Source organism: Siphateles boraxobius, unplaced genomic scaffold (genome assembly GCF_051911475.1).
Source record: "Siphateles boraxobius isolate OS27281-9 unplaced genomic scaffold, OSU_SipBor_1 13, whole genome shotgun sequence".
NCBI classification, from domain to species: Eukaryota; Metazoa; Chordata; class Actinopteri; order Cypriniformes; family Leuciscidae; genus Siphateles; species Siphateles boraxobius.
In genome coordinates, this window is record NW_027508733.1 from 87,501 (window position 1) to 110,000 (window position 22,500).

General features: G+C 41.5%; 1 protein-coding gene across 3 annotated transcripts in view; it reads right to left on the reverse strand.

Moving 5' to 3' along the window:
* The window catches only part of apobec2a (apolipoprotein B mRNA editing enzyme, catalytic polypeptide-like 2a), a 35,393-nt gene that overhangs the window by 1,075 nt on the left and 11,818 nt on the right, over nt 1-22,500 (reverse strand). For 2 of the 3 annotated variants that reach the window (XM_077225800.1, XM_077225799.1), the window contains exons 2-3: nt 17,101-17,341; nt 1,306-1,829 (exon numbers count right to left, since the gene is read on the reverse strand). In XM_077225800.1, the coding sequence (XP_077081915.1) occupies nt 1,307-1,829; nt 17,101-17,333 (756 nt within the window). In that variant the 5' untranslated portion in view covers nt 17,334-17,341 and the 3' untranslated portion in view covers nt 1,306. Of the gene's footprint in view, nt 1-1,305; nt 1,830-17,100; nt 17,342-18,874; nt 18,995-22,500 lie in introns of those variants that run through there. The other variant, XM_077225798.1, reaches the window with a different exon arrangement.

Here is a 22,500-nt window from a genome sequence, read left to right on the forward strand (position 1 = left end):
TCTGAACATTGCTAATCTAAAAATTATGCTCCCTCACAAAATAAGGCTTTCCCATAATTTATTGCGATTATCTTTCATCCCAGATGGCAAAGTACGTATATTTGTAGTCATTACTGACAAATGAAAAATTCCAATTACTAATAATGCCATATTTTATTGCAATGTTGTTTTATTAATACTGAGATCCCAGCGAAGAAAGCTATGAAAAAACATTCTTCCAGTAACATTCATAAAATGTTATTTCAAAGTTATTTAGTCTTTAATAATGTTAGCAGAAAAACATTTTTACCTGAAATGTTTTAGTTGGACGTTCATCTAACGTTTTTTTTAAATGTGACTACTTGTTTCAAAACGTCCAGAGAACATTCTAAAGTAACGTTCCATAATGTTTTAAGAATGATACAATGAAATGTTCATAACGTTCACATAACCAAGAAAAAACATTTATAAAACACTGGATGTCTTGAACGTCCAAAGAACATTCAGAAATAATGTTTTCATAACTCAATGGGAACGTTAGCAAAACGTTCATAAAACGCATTTTGTTAGCTCGGATGCTATTATAGTTTTTATTAATATTTTAAATGTATTTTATATCAAGTAACAAAAGTGTTTTTATGGTTTTAGTTTTCGTTCACTATATTAACTGCTTGGATGTCAGTGTTGGAGTGCGCTACATATTTTCTTTTTTGGATATGCGTGTCGAAGGGCTGCACGATTCTGGATAAATTGAGAATCACGATTGATTTGTTTTAAACAGAGATCACGATTCGGAACAGACAACTAAACAAACTAACATTTAATTTACTAGAAGTTCTGACAAATGTTAATTGCTGCAGTCTATTAAAAATTTGAATGAATGAGTGAATGATTCAATGACTCACTCATTAAGACTTCACTTGTTTCATGACTGGATGAATCAGTGTTTTTGAGCGAATCTCTTGAGTGAATGATTCAATGACAGTATAGTTGTGCTGTGAACTCTGCGAATCTTTAATATGGAGAACGATTTTTAGAACTATATCTTTTTCGTTATCTTTATAGTTATCGTTCTTGGTGTGAACGGGCCTTAACACAAACAGTCTTTTCAACCACACTCTATCGTTATTTCTGACTTACAATAAATCAAATTATCATAGAACTGGGATAAAAGTTTATAGTTTGGATATAAACACTGATGTTTACAGTAGAGATCAAAATAGAGCAAATCACCTATTGAAAGTAACTTAACGCTTCAAATAACGATAGTATCGATTACATTGTTAGACACATCTAGCGTGTCGTATGTTAATGATCTCCTCTTACATCACTGCAGGATGTCGGCCAGTTTATCTTGATAGTACTCGTAGTTGTCCTGACAGTCCTCCCACGGCGTGAACGGCTCCTCGTCGTTCTCTACGAACGTGTCCCAGGTGTAGGTGAAATCCAGCGGCTTCATCATGCGCAGTTTGCAGCCGGCGGCCGCTAGCGCCTTTAGCCCCGCCCGGATCTCAGGCTCCTCCCACTCGAAGAGCCGTGCGGAGAAGATCGCCAGACGAACGCTTTTCCTGGCCTTCAGGATCTCCGTCAGCTTCCCGGCGCAGGCCGCGCACGGGCTGGACGACATGTACCAGGTGATGGTGTATTTGCAGGCTGGGTCGTAGTTGGGTAGGACCTGCTGGAAGAAGGCGTCCTCGGCGTGGGCGCCCGCGTGCTCGTCCTCGAGGTATCCGCGGAGGAGGCTGTCTGAGCCTTGGTCCACCAGGTAACACAAGAAGGTTTTATTCCGGCCGGACGAGTACTCGACGTTCTTGAACTGGAACTTGTAGAAGAACGGGTCAATGCGATCCCTGTGGGCAGATGAAGCGGTGAAGTTAAGACCTGAATACTGGAACCTGGAAATGAGTCGCATACTTGTGAAATCTTTTCGCGGCTTGATTTTTGTGACATCAAATTCAAATTTGGAACACAACTCGGTTAGACATATGGCTCTGATTTTCTAGTAATTTTAGAGATCAGGTTATTTTGTAAAATATATATTTTGTGTAAAATACAACATGTTTAGTTAACACTCTAAAAAATCTTGGGTTATTTTTTCTACCCAAATCCTGGGTTGAGCCTTTTGGGTCCATTTTTTGGGTTATTTTTTCAGTGTTTGGGTAGTTTTTGTGTTACCCTGCACCTGGGTCAGATGTAACAACCCAGTATTTGGGTAGTTTTTGTGTTACTCAGCTCCTGGATCAGACGTAACAACACAGTGTTTGGGTAGTTTTTGTGTTACCCTGCACCTGGGTCAGATGTAACAACACAGTGTTTGGGTAGTTTTTGTGTTAGCGAGATCCTGGATCAGACGTAACAACACAGTGTTTGGGTAGTTTTTATGTTAGCGAGATCCTGGATCAGACGTAACAACACAGTGTTTGGGTAGTTTTTATGTTAGCGAGATCCTGGATCAGACGTAACAACACAGTGTTTGGGTAGTTTTTGTGTTAGCGAGATCCTGGATCAGACGTAACAACACAGTGTTTGGGTAGTTTTTGTGTTAGCGAGATCCTGGATCAGACGTAAGAACCCAGTGTTTGGGTAGTTTTTGTGTTAGCGAGATCCTGGATCAGACGTAACAACACAGTGTTTGGGTAGTTTTTGTGTTAGCGAGATCCTGGATCAGACGTAACAACACAGTGTTTGGGTAGTTTTTGTGTTAGCGAGATCCTGGATCAGACGTAACAACACAGTGTTTGGGTAGTTTTTATGTTAGCGAGATCCTGGATCAGACGTAACAACACAGTGTTTGGGTAGTTTTTATGTTAGCGAGATCCTGGATCAGATGTAACAACACAGTGTTTGGGTAGTTTTTATGTTAGCGAGATCCTGGATCAGACGTAACAACACAGTGTTTGGGTAGTTTTTGTGTTAGCGAGATCCTGGTTCAGACGTAACAACACAGTGTTTGGGTAGTTTTTGTGTTACTCAGCTCCTGGGTCAGACGTAACAACACAGTGTTTGGGTAGATTTTGTGTTAGCGAGATCCTGGATCAGACGTAACAACCCAGTGTTTGGGTAGTTTTTGTGTTAGCGAGATCCTGGATCAGACGTAACAACCCAGTGTTTGGGTAGTTTTTGTGTTAGCGAGATCCTGGATCAGACGTAATAACCCAGTGTTTGGGTAGTTTTTATGTTAGCGAGATCCTGGATCAGACGTAACAACACAGTGTTTGGGTAGTTTTTATGTTAGCGAGATCCTGGATCAGACGTAACAACCCAGTGTTTGGGTAGTTTTTGTGTTAGCGAGATCCTGGATCAGACGTAACAACCCAGTGTTTGGGTAGTTTTTGTGTTAGCGAGATCCTGGATCAGACGTAACAACACAGTGTTTGGGTAGTTTTTATGTTAGCGAGATCCTGGATCAGACGTAACAACACAGTGTTTGGGTAGTTTTTGTGTTAGCGAGATCCTGGATCAGACGTAACAACACAGTGTTTGGGTAGTTTTTATGTTAGCGAGATCCTGGTTCAGACGTAACAACACAGTGTTTGGGTAGTTTTTATGTTAGCGAGATCCTGGATCAGACGTAACAACCCAGTGTTTGGGTAGTTTTTGTGTTAGCGAGATCCTGGATCAGACGTAACAACCCAGTGTTTGGGTAGTTTTTGTGTTAGCGAGATCCTGGATCAGACGTAACAACACAGTGTTTGGGTAGTTTTTATGTTAGCGAGATCCTGGATCAGACGTAACAACACAGTGTTTGGGTAGTTTTTGTGTTAGCGAGATCCTGGATCAGACGTAACAACACAGTGTTTGGGTAGTTTTTGTGTTAGCGAGATCCTGGATCAGACGTAACACAGTGTTTGGGTAGTTTTTGTGTTACTCAGCTCCTGGATCAGACGTAACAACACAGTGTTTGTGTAGATTTTGTGTTAGCGAGATCCTGGATCAGACGTAACAACACAGTGTTTGGGTAGTTTTTGTGTCACTCAGCTCCTGGATCAGACGTAACAACACAGTGTTTGGGTAGATTTTGTGTTAGCGAGATCCTGGATCAGACGTAACACAGTGTTTGGGTAGTTTTTGTGTTTGCGAGATCCTGGATCCGATGTAACCCAGTGTTTGGGTAGTTTTTGTGTTAGCGAGAACCTGGATCAGACGTAACAACACAGTGTTTGGGTAGTTTTTATGTTAGCGAGAACCTGGATCAGACGTAACAACACAGTGTTTGGGTAGTTTTTGTGTTTGCGAGATCCTGGATCAGATGTAACAACCCAGTGTTTGGGTAGTTTTTGTGTTAGCGAGAACCTGGATCAGACGTAACAACACAGTGTTTGGGTAGTTTTTGTGTTAGCGAGATCCTGGATCAGACGTAACAACACAGTGTTTGGGTAGTTTTTATGTTAGCGAGAACCTGGATCAGACGTAACAACACAGTTTTTGGGTAGTTTTTGTGTTAGCGAGATCCTGGATCAGACGTAACACAGTGTTTGGGTAGTTTTTGTGTTAGCGAGATCCTGGATCAGATGTAACAACCCAGTGTTTGGGTAGTTTTTGTGTTAGCGAGAACCTGGATCAGACGTAACAACACAGTGTTTGGGTAGTTTTTATGTTAGCGAGAACCTGGATCAGACGTAACAACCCAGTGTATGGGTAGTTTTTGTGTTAGCGAGATCCTGGATCAGACGTAACAACACAGTGTTTGGGTAGTGTTTATGTTAGCGAGAACCTTGATCAGACGTAACAACCCAGTGTTAGGGTAGTGTTTATGTTAGCGAGAACCTGGATCAGACGTAACAACACAGTGTTTGGGTAGTTTTTGTGTTACTCAGCTCCTGGGTCAGACGTAACAACACAGTGTTTGGGTAGTTTTTATGTTAGCGAGATCCTGGATCAGACGTAACAACCCAGTGTTTGGGTAGTTTTTATGTTAGCGAGATCCTGGATCAGACGTAACAACCCAGTGTTTGGGTAGTTTTTATGTTAGCGAGATCCTGGATCAGACGTAACAACCCAGTGTTTGGGTAGTTTTTGTGTTTGCGAGATCCTGGATCAGACGTAACAACCCAGTGTTTGGGTAGTTTTTGTGTTTGCGAGATCCTGGATCAGATGTAACAACCCAGTGTTTGGGTAGTTTTTGTGTTAGCGAGAACCTGGATCAGACGTAACAACACAGTGTTTGGGTAGTTTTTGTGTTAGCGAGATCCTGGATCAGACGTAACAACACAGTGTTTGGGTAGTTTTTGTGTTACTGAGCTCCTGGATCAGACGTAACAACACAGTGTTTGGGTAGTTTTTATGTTAGCGAGATCCTGGATCAGACGTAACAACACAGTGTTTGGGTAGTTTTTGTGTTTGCGAGATCCTGGATCAGATGTAACAACCCAGTGTTTGGGTAGTTTTTGTGTTAGCGAGAACCTGGATCAGACGTAACAACACAGTGTTTGGGTAGTTTTTGTGTTAGCGAGATCCTGGATCAGACGTAACAACACAGTTTTTGGGTAGTTTTTGTGTTAGCGAGATCCTGGATCAGACGTAACACAGTGTTTGGGTAGTTTTTGTGTTAGCGAGATCCTGGATCAGACGTAACAAGTGTTTGGGTAGTTTTTGTGTTAGCGAGATCCTGGATCAGACGTAACAACCCAGTGTTTGGGTAGTTTTTGTGTTAGCGAGATCCTGGATCAGACGTAACAACACAGTGTTTGGGTAGTTTTTGTGTTAGCGAGATCCTGGATCAGACGTAACAACCCAGTGTTTGGGTAGTTTTTGTGTTAGCGAGATCCTGGATCAGACGTAACAACACAGTGTTTGGGTAGTTTTTATGTTAGCGAGATCCTGGATCAGACGTAACAACACAAGTGTTTGGGTAGTTTTTGTGTTAGCGAGATCCTGGATCAGACGTAACAACCCAGTGTTTGGGTAGTTTTTGTGTTAGCGAGATCCTGGATCAGACGTAACAACCCACTGTTTGGGTAGTTTTTGTGTTAGCGAGATCCTGGATCAGACGTAACAACACAAGTGTTTGGGTAGTTTTTGTGTTAGCGAGATCCTGGATCAGACGTAACAACCCAGTGTTTGGGTAGTTTTTGTGTTAGCGAGATCCTGGATCAGACGTAACAACCCAGTGTTTGGGTAGTTTTTGTGTTAGCGAGATCCTGGATCAGACGTAACAACCCACTGTTTGGGTAGTTTTTGTGTTAGCGAGATCCTGGATCAGACGTAACAACACAGTGTTTGGGTAGTTTTTATGTTAGCGAGATCCTGGATCAGACGTAACAACACAGTTTTTGGGTAGTTTTTGTGTTAGCGAGATCCTGGATCAGACGTAACACAGTGTTTGGGTAGTTTTTGTGTTAGCGAGATCCTGGATCAGACGTAACAACACAAGTGTTTGGGTAGTTTTTGTGTTAGCGAGATCCTGGATCAGACGTAACAACCCAGTGTTTGGGTAGTTTTTATGTTAGCGAGAACCTGGATCAGACGTAACAACACAGTGTTTGGGTAGTTTTTATGTTAGCGAGATCCTGGATCAGACGTAACAACCCAGTGTTTGGGTAGTTTTTGTGTTAGCGAGATCCTGGATCAGACGTAACAACCCAGTGTTTGGGTAGTTTTTGTGTTAGCGAGATCCTGGATCAGACGTAACAACACAGTGTTTGGGTAGTTTTTGTGTTAGCGAGATCCTGGATCAGACGTAACAACACAGTGTTTGGGTAGTTTTTATGTTAGCGAGATCCTGGATCAGACGTAACAACACAGTGTTTGGGTAGTTTTTGTGTTAGCGAGATCCTGGATCAGACGTAACACAGTGTTTGGGTAGTTTTTGTGTTACTCAGCTCCTGGATCAGACGTAACAACACAGTGTTTGTGTAGATTTTGTGTTAGCGAGATCCTGGATCAGACGTAACAACACAGTGTTTGGGTAGTTTTTGTGTTACTCAGCTCCTGGATCAGACGTAACAACACAGTGTTTGGGTAGATTTTGTGTTAGCGAGATCCTGGATCAGACGTAACACAGTGTTTGGGTAGTTTTTGTGTTTGCGAGATCCTGGATCCGATGTAACCCAGTGTTTGGGTAGTTTTTGTGTTAGGGAGAACCTGGATCAGACGTAACAACACAGTGTTTGGGTAGTTTTTGTGTTTGCGAGATCCTGGATCAGACGTAACAACCCAGTGTTTGGGTAGTTTTTGTGTTAGCGAGAACCTGGATCAGACGTAACAACACAGTGTTTGGGTAGTTTTTGTGTTAGCGAGATCCTGGATCAGACGTAACAACACAGTTTTTGGGTAGTTTATGTGTTAGCGAGATCCTGGATCAGACGTAACACAGTGTTTGGGTAGTTTTTGTGTTAGCGAGATCCTGGATCAGACGTAACAAGTGTTTGGGTAGTTTTTGTGTTAGCGAGATCCTGGATCAGACGTAACAACCCAGTGTTTGGGTAGTTTTTGTGTTAGCGAGATCCTGGATCAGACGTAACAACACAGTGTTTGGGTAGTTTTTGTGTTAGCAAGATCCTGGATCAGACGTAACAACCCAGTGTTTGGGTAGTTTTTGTGTTAGCGAGATCCTGGATCAGACGTAACAACACAGTGTTTGGGTAGTTTTTATGTTAGCGAGATCCTGGATCAGACGTAACAACACAAGTGTTTGGGTAGTTTTTGTGTTAGCGAGATCCTGGATCAGACGTAACAACACAGTGTTTGGGTAGTTTTTGTGTTAGCGAGATCCTGGATCAGACGTAACAACACAGTGTTTGGGTAGTTTTTGTGTTAGCGAGATCCTGGATCAGACGTAACAACCCACTGTTTGGGTAGTTTTTGTGTTAGCGAGATCCTGGATCAGACGTAACAACACAGTGTTTGGGTAGTTTTTATGTTAGCGAGATCCTGGATCAGACGTAACAACACAGTTTTTGGGTAGTTTTTGTGTTAGCGAGATCCTGGATCAGACGTAACAGTGTTTGGGTAGTTTTTGTGTTAGCGAGATCCTGGATCAGACGTAACAACCCAGTGTTTGGGTAGTTTTTGTGTTAGCGAGATCCTGGATCAGACGTAACACAGTGTTTGGGTAGTTTTTGTGTTAGCGAGATCCTGGATCAGACGTAACAACCCAGTGTTTGGGTAGTTTTTGTGTTAGCGAGATCCTGGATCAGACGTAACAACACAGTGTTTGGGTAGTTTTTATGTTAACGAGATCCTGGATCAGACGTAACAACACAAGTGTTTGGGTAGTTTTTGTGTTGGCGAGATCCTGGATCAGACGTAACAACCCAGTGTTTGGGTAGTTTTTGTGTTAGCGAGATCCTGGATCAGACGTAACAACACAGTGTTTGGGTAGTTTTTGTGTTAGCGAGATCCTGGATCAGACGTAACAACCCACTGTTTGGGTAGTTTTTGTGTTAGCGAGATCCTGGATCAGACGTAACAACACAGTGTTTGGGTAGTTTTTATGTTAGCGAGATCCTGGATCAGACGTAACAACACAGTTTTTGGGTAGTTTTTGTGTTAGCGAGATCCTGGATCAGACGTAACAACACAGTGTTTGGGTAGTTTTTGTGTTAGCGAGATCCTGGATCAGACGTAACAACACAAGTGTTTGGGTAGTTTTTGTGTTAGCGAGATCCTGGATCAGACGTAACAACCCAGTGTTTGGGTAGTTTTTGTGTTAGCGAGATCCTGGATCAGACGTAACAACCCAGTGTTTGGGTAGTTTTTGTGTTAGCGAGATCCTGGATCAGATGTAACAACCCAGTGTTTGGGTAGTTTTTGTGTTAGCGAGATCCTGGATCAGATGTAACAACCCAGTGTTTGGGTAGTTTTTGTGTTAGCGAGAACCTGGATCAGACGTAACAACACAGTGTTTGGGTAGTTTTTGTGTTAGCGAGATCCTGGATCAGACGTAACAACACAGTTTTTGGGTAGTTTTTGTGTTAGCGAGATCCTGGATCAGACGTAACACAGTGTTTGGGTAGTTTTTGTGTTAGCGAGAACCTGGATCAGACGTAACAACACAGTGTTTGGGTAGTTTTTGTGTTAGCGAGATCCTGGATCAGACGTAACACAGTGTTTGGGTAGTTTTTGTGTTAGCGAGATCCTGGATCAGACGTAACAAGTGTTTGGGTAGTTTTTGTGTTAGCGAGATCCTGGATCAGACGTAACAACCCAGTGTTTGGGTAGTTTTTGTGTTAGCGAGATCCTGGATCAGACGTAACAACCCAGTGTTTGGGTAGTTTTTGTGTTAGCGAGATCCTGGATCAGATGTAACAACCCAGTGTTTGGGTAGTTTTTGTGTTTGTGAGATCCTGGATCAGATGTAACAACCCAGTGTTTGGGTAGTTTTTGTGTTAGCGAGAACCTGGATCAGACGTAACAACACAGTGTTTGGGTAGTTTTTGTGTTAGCGAGATCCTGGATCAGACGTAACAACACAGTTTTTGGGTAGTTTTTGTGTTAGCGAGATCCTGGATCAGACGTAACACAGTGTTTGGGTAGTTTTTGTGTTAGCGAGATCCTGGATCAGACGTAACAAGTGTTTGGGTAGTTTTTGTGTTAGCGAGATCCTGGATCAGACGTAACAACCCAGTGTTTGGGTAGTTTTTATGTTAGCGAGATCCTGGATCAGACGTAACAACACAGTGTTTGGGTAGTTTTTGTGTTTGCGAGATCCTGGATCAGATGTAACAACCCAGTGTTTGGGTAGTTTTTGTGTTAGCGAGAACCTGGATCAGACGTAACAACACAGTGTTTGGGTAATTTTTGTGTTAGCGAGATCCTGGATCAGACGTAACAACACAGTTTTTGGGTAGTTTTTGTGTTAGCGAGATCCTGGATCAGACGTAACAACACAGTTTTTGGGTAGTTTTTGTGTTAGCGAGATCCTGGATCAGACGTAACAACACAGTGTTTGGGTAGTTTTTGTGTTAGCGAGATCCTGGATCAGACGTAACAAGTGTTTGGGTAGTTTTTGTGTTAGCGAGATCCTGGATCAGACGTAACAACCCAGTGTTTGGGTAGTTTTTGTGTTAGCGAGATCCTGGATCAGACGTAACAACACAGTGTTTGGGTAGTTTTTGTGTTAGCGAGATCCTGGATCAGACGTAACAACCCAGTGTTTGGGTAGTTTTTGTGTTAGCGAGATCCTGGATCAGACGTAACAACACAGTGTTTGGGTAGTTTTTATGTTAGCGAGATCCTGGATCAGACGTAACAACACAAGTGTTTGGGTAGTTTTTGTGTTAGCGAGATCCTGGATCAGACGTAACAACCCAGTGTTTGGGTAGTTTTTGTGTTAGCGAGATCCTGGATCAGACGTAACAACACAGTGTTTGGGTAGTTTTTGTGTTAGCGAGATCCTGGATCAGACGTAACAACACAGTGTTTGGGTAGTTTTTGTGTTAGCGAGATCCTGGATCAGACGTAACAACCCAGTGTTTGGGTAGTTTTTGTGTTAGCGAGATCCTGGATCAGACGTAACAACACAGTGTTTGGGTAGTTTTTATGTTAGCGAGATCCTGGATCAGACGTAACAACACAAGTGTTTGGGTAGTTTTTGTGTTAGCGAGATCCTGGATCAGACGTAACAACCCAGTGTTTGGGTAGTTTTTGTGTTAGCGAGATCCTGGATCAGACGTAACAACACAGTGTTTGGGTAGTTTTTGTGTTAGCGAGATCCTGGATCAGACGTAACAACCCACTGTTTGGGTAGTTTTTGTGTTAGCGAGATCCTGGATCAGACGTAACAACACAGTTTTTGGGTAGTTTTTGTGTTAGCGAGATCCTGGATCAGACGTAACACAGTGTTTGGGTAGTTTTTGTGTTAGCGAGATCCTGGATCAGACGTAACAACCCACTGTTTGGGTAGTTTTTGTGTTAGCGAGATCCTGGATCAGACGTAACAACACAGTTTTTGGGTAGTTTTTGTGTTAGCGAGATCCTGGATCAGACGTAACACAGTGTTTGGGTAGTTTTTGTGTTAGCGAGAACCTGGATCAGACGTAACAACACAGTGTTTGGGTAGTTTTTGTGTTAGCGAGAACCTGGATCAGACGTAACAACACAGTGTTTGGGTAGTTTTTATGTTAGCGAGATCCTGGATCAGACGTAACAACACAAGTGTTTGGGTAGTTTTTGTGTTAGCGAGATCCTGGATCAGACGTAACAACCCAGTGTTTGGGTAGTTTTTGTGTTAGCGAGATCCTGGATCAGACGTAACAACCCAGTGTTTGGGTAGTTTTTGTGTTAGCGAGATCCTGGATCAGATGTAACAACCCAGTGTTTGGGTAGTTTTTGTGTTAGCGAGAACCTGGATCAGACGTAACAACCCAGTGTTTGGGTAGTTTTTGTGTTAGCGAGATCCTGGATCTGACGTAACAACACAGTGTTTGGGTAGTGTTTATGTTAGCGAGAACCTGGATCAGACGTAACAACACAGTGTTTGGGTAGTTTTTGTGTTAGCGAGATCCTGGATCAGACGTAACAACACAGTGTTTGGGTAGTTTTTGTGTTAGCGAGATCCTGGATCAGACGTAACAACACAGTGTTTGGGTAGTTTTTGTGTTAGCGAGATCCTGGATCTGACGTAACAACACAGTGTTTGGGTAGTTTTTGTGTTACTCAGCTCCTGGATCAGACGTAACAACACAGTGTTTGGGTAGTTTTTATGTTAGCGAGATCCTGGATCAGACGTAACAACACAGTGTTTGGGTAGTTTTTGTGTTAGCGAGATCCTGGATCAGATGTAACAACACAGTGTTTGGGTAGTTTTTGTGTTAGCGAGATCCTGGATCAGACGTAACAACACAGTGTTTGGGTAGTTTTTGTGTTAGCGAGATCCTGGATCTGACGTAACAACACAGTGTTTGGGTAGTTTTTGTGTTAGCGAGATCCTGGATCAGACGTAACAACACAGTGTTTGGGTAGTTTTTGTGTTAGCGAGATCCTGGATCAGACGTAACAACACAGTGTTTGGGTAGTTTTTGTGTTAGCGAGATCCTGGATCAGACGTAACAACACAGTGTTTGGGTAGTTTTTGTGTTAGCGAGAACCTGGATCAGACGTAACAACACAGTGTTTGGGTAGTTTTTGTGTTAGCGAGAACCTGGATCAGACGTAACAACCCAGTGTTTGGGTAGTTTTTGTGTTAGCGAGATCCTGGATCAGACGTAACAACACAGTGTTTGGGTAGTTTTTGTGTTAGCGAGATCCTGGATCAGACGTAACACAGTGTTTGGGTAGTTTTTGTGTTAGCGAGATCCTGGATCAGACGTAACAACACAGTGTTTGGGTAGTTTTTGTGTTAGCGAGATCCTGGATCTGACGTAACAACACAGTGTTTGGGTAGTTTTTGTGTTAGCGAGATCCTGGATCTGACGTAACAACACAGTGTTTGGGTAGTTTTTGTGTTAGCGAGATCCTGGATCAGACGTAACAACACAGTGTTTGGGTAGTTTTTGTGTTAGCGAGATCCTGGATCAGACGTAACAACACAGTGTTTGGGTAGTTTTTGTGTTAGCGAGATCCTGGATCTGACGTAACAACACAGTGTTTGGGTAGTTTTTGTGTTAGCGAGATCCTGGATCAGACGTAACAACCCAGTGTTTGGGTAGTTTTTGTGTTAGCGAGAACCTGGATCAGACGTAACAACCCACTGTTTGGGTAGTTTTTGTGTTAGCGAGATCCTGGATCAGACGTAACAACACAGTGTTTGGGTAGTTTTTGTGTTAGCGAGATCCTGGATCTGACGTAACAACACAGTGTTTGGGTAGTTTTTGTGTTAGCGAGATCCTGGATCAGACGTAACAACACAGTGTTTGGGTAGTTTTTGTGTTAGCGAGATCCTGGATCAGACGTAACAACACAGTGTTTGGGTAGTTTTTGTGTTAGCGAGATCCTGGATCAGACGTAACAACACAGTGTTTGGGTAGTTTTTGTGTTAGCGAGATCCTGGATCAGACGTAACAACACAGTGTTTGGGTAGTTTTTGTGTTAGCGAGAACCTGGATCAGACGTAACAACACAGTGTTTGGGTAGTTTTTGTGTTAGCGAGAACCTGGATCAGACGTAACAACCCAGTGTTTGGGTAGTTTTTGTGTTAGCGAGATCCTGGATCAGACGTAACAACACAGTGTTTGGGTAGTTTTTGTGTTAGCGAGATCCTGGATCAGACGTAACACAGTGTTTGGGTAGTTTTTGTGTTAGCGAGATCCTGGATCAGACGTAACAACACAGTGTTTGGGTAGTTTTTGTGTTAGCGAGATCCTGGATCTGACGTAACAACACAGTGTTTGGGTAGTTTTTGTGTTAGCGAGATCCTGGATCTGACGTAACAACACAGTGTTTGGGTAGTTTTTGTGTTAGCGAGATCCTGGATCAGACGTAACAACACAGTGTTTGGGTAGTTTTTGTGTTAGCGAGATCCTGGATCAGACGTAACAACACAGTGTTTGGGTAGTTTTTGTGTTAGCGAGATCCTGGATCAGACGTAACAACACAGTGTTTGGGTAGTTTTTGTGTTAGCGAGATCCTGGATCAGACGTAACAACACAGTGTTTGGGTAGTTTTTGTGTTTGCGAGATCCTGGATCTGACGTAACAACACAGTGTTTGGGTAGTTTTTGTGTTAGCGAGATCCTGGATCAGACGTAACAACACAGTGTTTGGGTAGTTTTTGTGTTAGCGAGATCCTGGATCAGACGTAACAACACAGTGTTTGGGTAGTTTTTGTGTTAGCGAGATCCTGGATCAGACGTAACAACACAGTGTTTGGGTAGTTTTTGTGTTAGCGAGATCCTGGATCAGACGTAACAACACAGTGTTTGGGTAGTTTTTGTGTTAGCGAGATCCTGGATCAGACGTAACAACCCACTGTTTGGGTAGTTTTTGTGTTAGCGAGATCCTGGATCAGACGTAACAACACAGTGTTTGGGTAGTTTTTGTGTTACTCAGCTCCTGGATCAGACGTAACAACACAGTGTTTGGGTAGTTTTTGTGTTACTCAGCTCCTGGATCAGACGTAACAACACAGTGTTTGGGTAGTTTTTGTGTTAGCGAGATCCTGGATCAGACGTAACAACCCACTGTTTGGGTAGTTTTTATGTTAGCGAGAACCTGGATCAGACGTAACAACACAGTGTTTGGGTAGTTTTTGTGTTACTCAGCTCCTGGATCAGACGTAACAACACAGTGTTTGGGTAGTTTTTGTGTTAGCGAGATCCTGGATCAGACGTAACAACCCACTGTTTGGGTAGTTTTTATGTTAGCGAGATCCTGGATCAGACGTAACAACACAGTGTTTGGGTAGTTTTTGTGTTACTCAGCTCCTGGATCAGACGTAACAACACAGTGTTTGGGTAGTTTTTGTGTTAGCGAGATCCTGGATCAGACGTAACAACACAGTGTTTGGGTAGTTTTTGTGTTAGCGAGATCCTGGATCTGACGTAACAACACAGTGTTTGGGTAGTTTTTGTGTTAGCGAGATCCTGGATCTGACGTAACAACACAGTGTTTGGGTAGTTTTTGTGTTAGCGAGATCCTGGATCAGACGTAACAACACAGTGTTTGGGTAGTTTTTGTGTTAGCGAGATCCTGGATCAGACGTAACAACACAGTGTTTGGGTAGTTTTTGTGTTAGCGAGATCCTGGATCAGACGTAGAGATAGAGGTTTGTGTGCATTTTATTTTATCTATAAATACATTATTGTTCTGTATATCGTTTAATTTTATGCAAAGCAACATACAGGGGCGCGATGTGAGTCACGAATGTCAGGTTGGTCTTTTCGCGTGATGGAAACGCCTGATGCCTTGCATAGCATTTGATGAAGTTATTCAAAAAAGATACAGAATATGAACTTCGAAAGTTAAAATATGTTCTCAGAACTGTTCACTGGTTGTTTTATGGACAGTTTATGGAGCATATTTCTGCTAAAAGAGTGAAACTCCAGCACGAGATCCAGTGCGTTACGAGGAAACAGCACAACAGAGACTGGGCCATTACACTCGAATTACTTAAACATTTTTAATTTTTACTTCTAATATTTGTTAAACAACCTTAAAAGTTGGCAATATGTATTCAAAGCTGTGTAAAATATGATCGAAAATAATGAAATTATCATGCAGACCAGTGGTTTTGAGGAGTTTTTTTTTTAAAAAGTTAAAATTTTAAGTTGTAATCTGTAAACATTAATTCATGTATGAACTATAGTAAAAATCAATCAACCCAGTATGGGTTAAATCTACCCATTATGCTGGGTTAAATAAATAACCCAATTTGCTGGGTCAAATTAACTCAACATATGTTCTGTCCTATATTTACCCAGCCCTTGGGTTGAAATCAACCCAAATTGGGTGGTTTTAACCCAGTGTTACATTTGCTTTACACTCAACTTAAACGTCTGTAACCTTCTGGTTCTTTGACTGCTGCAATAATCTGCTGAGTGTCTCTTTAAAATGAACCAGCCTTCAGTCTGTATTCCAAAGCTTTCATGAATTACATTCAGTGAAGTTCATGCTACGCTCCAAAAGCGGGGTTATTATTTACAGTTAACAGGTTAAATGTGCATCTCGGTTGCATTATTTCCCAGTCTTTGGCCTCAGAGGGGGTTTCTGTGGTGGTTTTGAGCAGCTCCTTCACAGGCTGACAGATGGAAGGGCTGTTGGGTTATAAATACCCTCAGCGGTGGCAGAACTTTATACAGGAGTCTGACCCATATACAGAACCGTGTGTGTCGTGAGAGGCTTTGGTTTGGAGGCATTGTGTGTGTTTGCTGCCACAGGAACCTGGTTGATGTGTATTGAGCACCTGCCAGTAGATGATCCACAACAATTCACAGCTTTAATGTGTCGACAGAATCAAACTCATCAGCGTTATCAAACACGCTTGGATTCTTAAACGGATTCGGAAATGCAAATACCCGTTTAACCCTTTAGAAATCCAGCAATAATCTCTTAAATATCACAAATGTGCTTTAGATACCAATTAAAAATCTTGAAATGAGCATAATATGAATAGTTCCCAACATCCACGTTCATTTTGCAGCACTCTAAAAAATGCTGGGATGTTTTAACCCAAATTTGGGTCAAATATGGACAAACCAAGCCATTGGGTTAAATTTGAAATGAAATTAAATACAATTTTTAACCCAACGTTTGGGGTTGTCCATATTTGACCCAAAATTGGGTTAAAACAACCTAGCATTTTTTTAGAGAGTAGTAAACTTCTTCAGGTTCTTCCGATTGGTGTTTTGGTTTCCGGATTCTTTAAAGCACCAGATGGATGCTCTAGCGTTATTTTTAAGAGTGTGTTCTTTAGATAACACTCAGCAGACAGCGAGACACATCACCGCCTGTCATGATCGACCTTGGTGGGGGTTGGGTACACAAGCTTCGACCCAAACGTTCACGCATTTCCCAGGAGATTATGCTCAGGAGAAACACTACCATTTTTGGCTCCCCAAAGAAACGTTCAGGATTCAATATTCGTTCAATATTAACCCTTTTCCACTCTTTAAGTTGTGCCATGGTTGTTAAAGGTTCTTCATCAATGCCAATAAAGAGTGCATTCCAAGTCTTATGAAGTCACAAGATGGAAAAAAAACATAATTATTCATTAATTCCCCTGAAAATCTTGTCATCTGCTGCCATCGGTGTTTGTGTAGATTCACACACTCCGCTAGAAGGCGTCATTGATCCCAAACACCATTGGTTCTCGCATATCACATGACCAATTGTGATTCAGCAAGTTTGTGAGCAAAAGTGTGACTTAAATGTTGGCCTTTTCCTCACACATTATCATAAGACTTGAGGAGACTTGAAGTTTAGCGCACGAGTAACATCGACAACTACTTTTAAGGTTCCAAAAGTAAATTGAATGGTGCTTCAATGGCATCAAAAAACCCATTTTGTCACTTTCAGTGGTAAGTTCTTAAAAAGAACCATTTTTTTCTATAAGTGTGAAGAACATTTTAATAATCTGAAGAACCTTTTGTGCAATGGAGCAGCTCTATGGATTCTGCATGCAACCATCAATGAGATGTTTTCAGTCTTTGCACAACCCCAGGTCGTTGGTTCTGCTGAACATCAGTTGTGTTCCACAGGAGGACGAGTGCGCTCAGGTTTGGGATGGAGAGGTTTTCAGACTCACCCGGTGATGATCTCGAACGGCGGCAGCTCCATCAGCTCCGGCTTCTCTCCGTTCTCCACACCGGCAGCGGCCTCTCCGTTCTCTCCGTTCTCCACCGGCTCCTTCTTTCCATTCACCTCAGCTTTCTCTCCTTCTTTAGGTTTCTCTTCTTTCTTCGCCTCATTTTCTGCTCTCTCTTTCCTCTTTACGGTCTGACGAGAGCCGCCGCCACTGCTGCTCTTTCTGTCGGCCATCTTTGAAACTAAACACACACACACCTCAGTATTTATAACAGCACTAGAGTGTGTGTGTGTGTGTGTGTGTGCGTGCAGCTGTCGTCTGTTCTATTAAAAGACCTCCTGGCCATAGAGATGATAAACGAAATCTTACACAGGATATATAGCATCAAAAGTTGGACACTTCTTTCTCGGATATCAGACAGATTTTTGTTGTTGTTGTTGTTGTTGCAAGCGCATAGTGAAGTAAAAGCATCTTGAAGTTGGTTGATTAATATCCAGAGCTCAAAATATAACAAAAATAAGTTCTAAGAACTTTTGCTAGTGTTCCCAATAAGTTTAGGAAACATTATTTCTGAATGTTCAAAATCTTAATGTTTTTGTTGGTTATGTGAACGTTGAGGGAACATTCCATTGTATCATTCTTCAAACATTACGGGAACGTTACTTTATAATGTTCTCTGAACGTTCCAAAACAAGTAGTTACATTTAAAAAAAACATCAGACAAAACGTCCAACTGAAACGTTTGAGGTAAACGTTCCACGAAAGATAATGTTTTTGTTTTGAGAACATTATTAAAGACCAGATAACTTTGCGAAAACGTTCTATTAATGTTACTGGAAGAACGTTTGTTCATAACGTTGAGAGAACCTTCACAGAACGTTCACTGTCAGCTGGGTCATTAATGTTTTTATTAATGCACTATTGTTCGAACACACTGAAAATATGTAATTATATAGAACAACTTTAACTGGTGTAACTCGCAGCGAATCATCTGATACAAATATAATCTGTCTTGAGGTGCAAAACCACATCAGGATTATTTTATTGCTCAAACGTTCATTGCTAAAGAGATTTACGTTCGAAAGTATTAACTTTGCCTCGGATAAGGGTTAATTTAGTATCATTGAGATCCTTTTTCATTAGATTTTTGATATGAATATGAAGGTGTGACGTAATTTCAAACAAAATCAGGCCCAAACCTCGCGTTCAAAGAAGTTTGACTGAGTGACCGACGAATGTCGAGTGAGTTCACAGTTGATGCACTGCAAAAAAAAATAAAAAATATTTGCAACGACAAAGTTTGTCTAATTTTCCCGGAAAAACCAAACAAAAAAACAACAAACTTGAAACAAGTTAAACGTAGCCTCCCAGCAAACAAATTTAGGTTCTGGGAACGTTAGTTTTTGGTTCCCAGAACGTTCCTAGAACTTTCCCTTAACGTTAGGGGAACGTTCCCGGAACGTTTTCCTTACGTTATTAAAATGGAACCTAAAAATAACCTACATGGAACGTTCCTATAACGTTCTTGTTTGGTTCCCAAAAAAATAACCTCATGGGACCATTCGGGAACGTTAGGGGAACGTTCTGTGTTTGCTGGGCTACTTGACTCTGCATAAGGCTCGCTGATTTCGTTGACTGTATCTGGAACAGAAATGTATTTTATAAAGCAAATCGCACTATTTTGCGCAGTTGTGCCTCTTAAATAACGTTTATCTTGTAGAAACCCCGCCAACCTTATACGGCGTAATTTACACAGCGTGAGGTGCGTACGTACCTGATAAACTTCTGTCAATCATTCTTTTAAAAGCTCTTCTCCTGAGGTGATGAAAAAAAGGCATTACAAAACGGGGAGTGTGTTGTTGTCATCCAGACACGCTCCTGGTGAAGTGTCGACAGACGAGATCGGATATTTTGTTCACGTTTAGGGCTTCATTGTTTTCTGTGAAGATGCTTCGAGACAGTTAAAAAAAATATTGTGAAACACGTATAATGCGACCTAAATGGATAAAAGCAGTGGGAACGCCAGAAATAGTTCAAACAATATGGAGCGGTCGCTAGCCATGAGTTTTACCTCAGTCCCGTTCTCCATATAGTGTGTGTGTCTGTGTGTGTGAAATGGAATAGAATAACTTAAATTGGTATAAAAACATTTTCTAAATAGCTATTTTTTACAGATAGCCTATATGTTTCACAAATTGGGTCATAGTACGTAAAAACGCGACCTTTTGAATTTTAGTTTGGTGATCCCTCGCATATAATGATCATGGGAGTCTGTGGCATTTAAAATCCCCTGATCTATACATTGATAGCCAAATTCATGTATTTACATAGCTTTCCAGGGTATTTCCAATAATATCGCGCTAAAAAAAAACGAAGTAGAAAAAAAGGTCACGGTAGCACCATTGATACTTTTTTGTAAGTGAAAAAATAGCAAGGAATGTCCAAAAAATCCTGATGGTACTTTTTGTTGTTGTAGTTCCCGGATGTGTCCAGATGGTGGCAGGAGTTTCACACTGATGGAGTTTGAGTGTGTGAAACTTTAACCTCCTTAACTAACCGATCAATGGAGTTAATAACAGAAGGAATGCCTCCATCACACTGACCTTCATATGTGGTGAATATATAACAGCTCAGACCCCACACAACTTTATGTGAAAATAAAGCATAATGTAATCCGCAGTGGATCATATTTCTATATGAAGTTAATCATAATGGCTTCAGACCATCTATGAATCATCTTTTTTATGTGTGTGTGTGTCCTTTTTTTGTCAGTAACGTATAGCCTGAGCATCATGACCTCAGATGAATTTAAATACATGCGTTAAATGCGACCTTTTAAAATATGACCTTTGTAATGTTGATTTAACTCTCTCTCTCTCTCTCTCTCTCTCTCTCTCTCTCTCTCTCTCTCTCGCTCTCTCTCGCTCTCTCTCTCTCTCTCGCTCTCTCTCTCTCCCTCTCCCTCTCTCTCTCTCTCGCTCTCTCTCTCTCTCTCTCTCTCTCTCTCTCTCTCTCTCTCTCTCTCTCTCTCTCTCGCTCTCTCTCTCTCTCTCTCTCGCTCTCTCTCTCTCCCTCTCCCTCTCTCTCTCTCTCGCTCTCTCTCGCTCTCTCTCGCTCTCTCTCTCTCTCTCTCTCTCTCTCTCTCGCTCTCTCTCGCTCTCTCTCGCTCTCTCTCGCTCTCTCTCGCTCTCTCTCGCTCTCTCTCTCTCTCTCTCTCTCTCTCTCTCTCTCTCTCTCTCTCTCTCTCTCGCTCTCTCTCTCTCTCTCTCTCTCTCTCTCTCTCTCGCTCTCTCTCTCTCTCTCTCACTCTCTCTCTCTCTCTCTCTCACTCTCACTCTCTCTCTCTCCCTCTCTCGCTCTCTCTCGCTCTCTCTCGCTCTCTCTCTCTCTCTCTCTCTCTCTCTCTCTCACTCTCTCTCTCTCTCTCACTCTCACTCTCACTCTCACTCTCTCTCTCTCTCTCTCTCTCTCTCTCTCTCTCTCTCTCTCTCTCACACAGGTGATTATGTATTTATGATCTTATCTCGTCTTCTGTAGAAATCATCAACATCTTACGTCTGAAAACAAAGGGCATTTTTTATTTGGTCACATTTGCAGCTGCAGTTTTCTCTGGAAAACCTCACGAATGTAAACTACCAGCCAGAAGTTTTTGATCGATACGATTTTTAATGTTTTTAAAAGAAGTCTCTTCTGCTCACCAAGCTGTAGCTATTTGATTAAAAACACAACAGAAAAAAAGGAGTAATATTGTGAAATCCTTTGATGAATAGAAAGTTGAAAAGAACTGCATTTCTCTGAAATAGAGTCTATTGTAACATTATAAATTTCTTTACTGTCACTTTTGATCAATTTAATGCATCCTTGATGAATAAAAGTATTGATTTATTTTTTTCTTACTGACCTCAAACTTTTGAACGGTAGTGTTTAATGTTACAAAAGATTATATTTCAGATAAATGCTGTTCTTTTGAATTTTCTGTTCATCATATAATCCTGATATAAAGTAAATAATAATCATAAATGTTTCATCATATTATACTGATTTCTGATAAATAAATGCAGCCTTGGTGAGAAGCTTCTTTTAAAAACATAAAAAATCGTACCGATCCAAAACATTATATTAGAAGTTATATCAGTGAGGATCTTGTTTAAATAGTGAGAAGCACTTACAAAAGCTGAAAGGACATTGATGACTGATGGACGTTTCACTCTTCAACACGATGACCGAGAGGTAGAGAGAGAGAGAGAGAGACAGAGGTAGAGAGAGAGAGAGGTATTAAAGTTGGAAAATTTCATTGTTGGTTAAAACTAAGCCAAATTGGCATTTCTACTAGAGACACATATCTCTGTGCCATCTACATTCCCCCAGCGGATTCCCCTTACCATGATGAGGAATATCTCAACAACATCCACACAGAAATCAGCCATTTCCAGGCCCAGGGAAACGTGCTGCTGTGTGGAGACTTTAATGCAAGAACTGGATCTGAACCTGATGACATCGATCCAAAGGGTAATGAATATGTCTTTGGCCAAAACCCCCCGAGTCTCACAAGAAAACTTCCACCGAGACCACCGAGAAACAACCTTGACCAAACAGTGAATAAAAGCGATAGAGAGTTGGTGCAGCTCTGCCGAGCCTCAGGCCTGTACATACTGAACGGCAGGATCCGAGGGGACTCTTTAGGGAGGTTCACGTGTTGTTCAGGTCTTGGAGCTAGTGTAGTTGACTATGCCATCACTGACATGGACCCATCCTTCTTCAATGCATTCACTGTCAAACAGCAAACTCCGCTTTCCGACCATAACCAAACTAACATCTATATCAAAACACATCACACACCAGAACAAAACAGACCGGAAACCTGCCGAATGTATCAGGTCCAGCAGAGATACAGATGGGCTCCGGACAGCGCAGAAACATTTGTCCATGCCCTCAGTTCTGAAGAACTAAAAAATCTAATAAATGCATTTATTAATAAGAAATTTGAAACAACTAAAGATGGTGTTAATTCGGCTACAATGAAATCAATTACATATTTAAAAAAGCAGCACATAGAAGTGAATTGAAAAAGAAAGGCAAAAAATACACTAAAAGTGCTCCAAAAGATGAAAAATGGTTTGACTCTGACTGCAAAACATTAAGAAAACAACTTAGAAAATTATCAAATCTGAAACATAAAGAACCAAACAACACTGACATAAGAACTGAATACTTTTCAAAACTAAAAATATATAAAGACACAATTAGAGTGAAAAAGCAACACCATCTGACCAAAAGTATACAAGAACTAGAACATGCAATAAATCAGAATCAGTTCTGGGATATGTGGAATAATTTGAACACGACAAAACCACAAGACCTACCAATACAAGATGGAGAAATTTGGACAAATCATTTTGA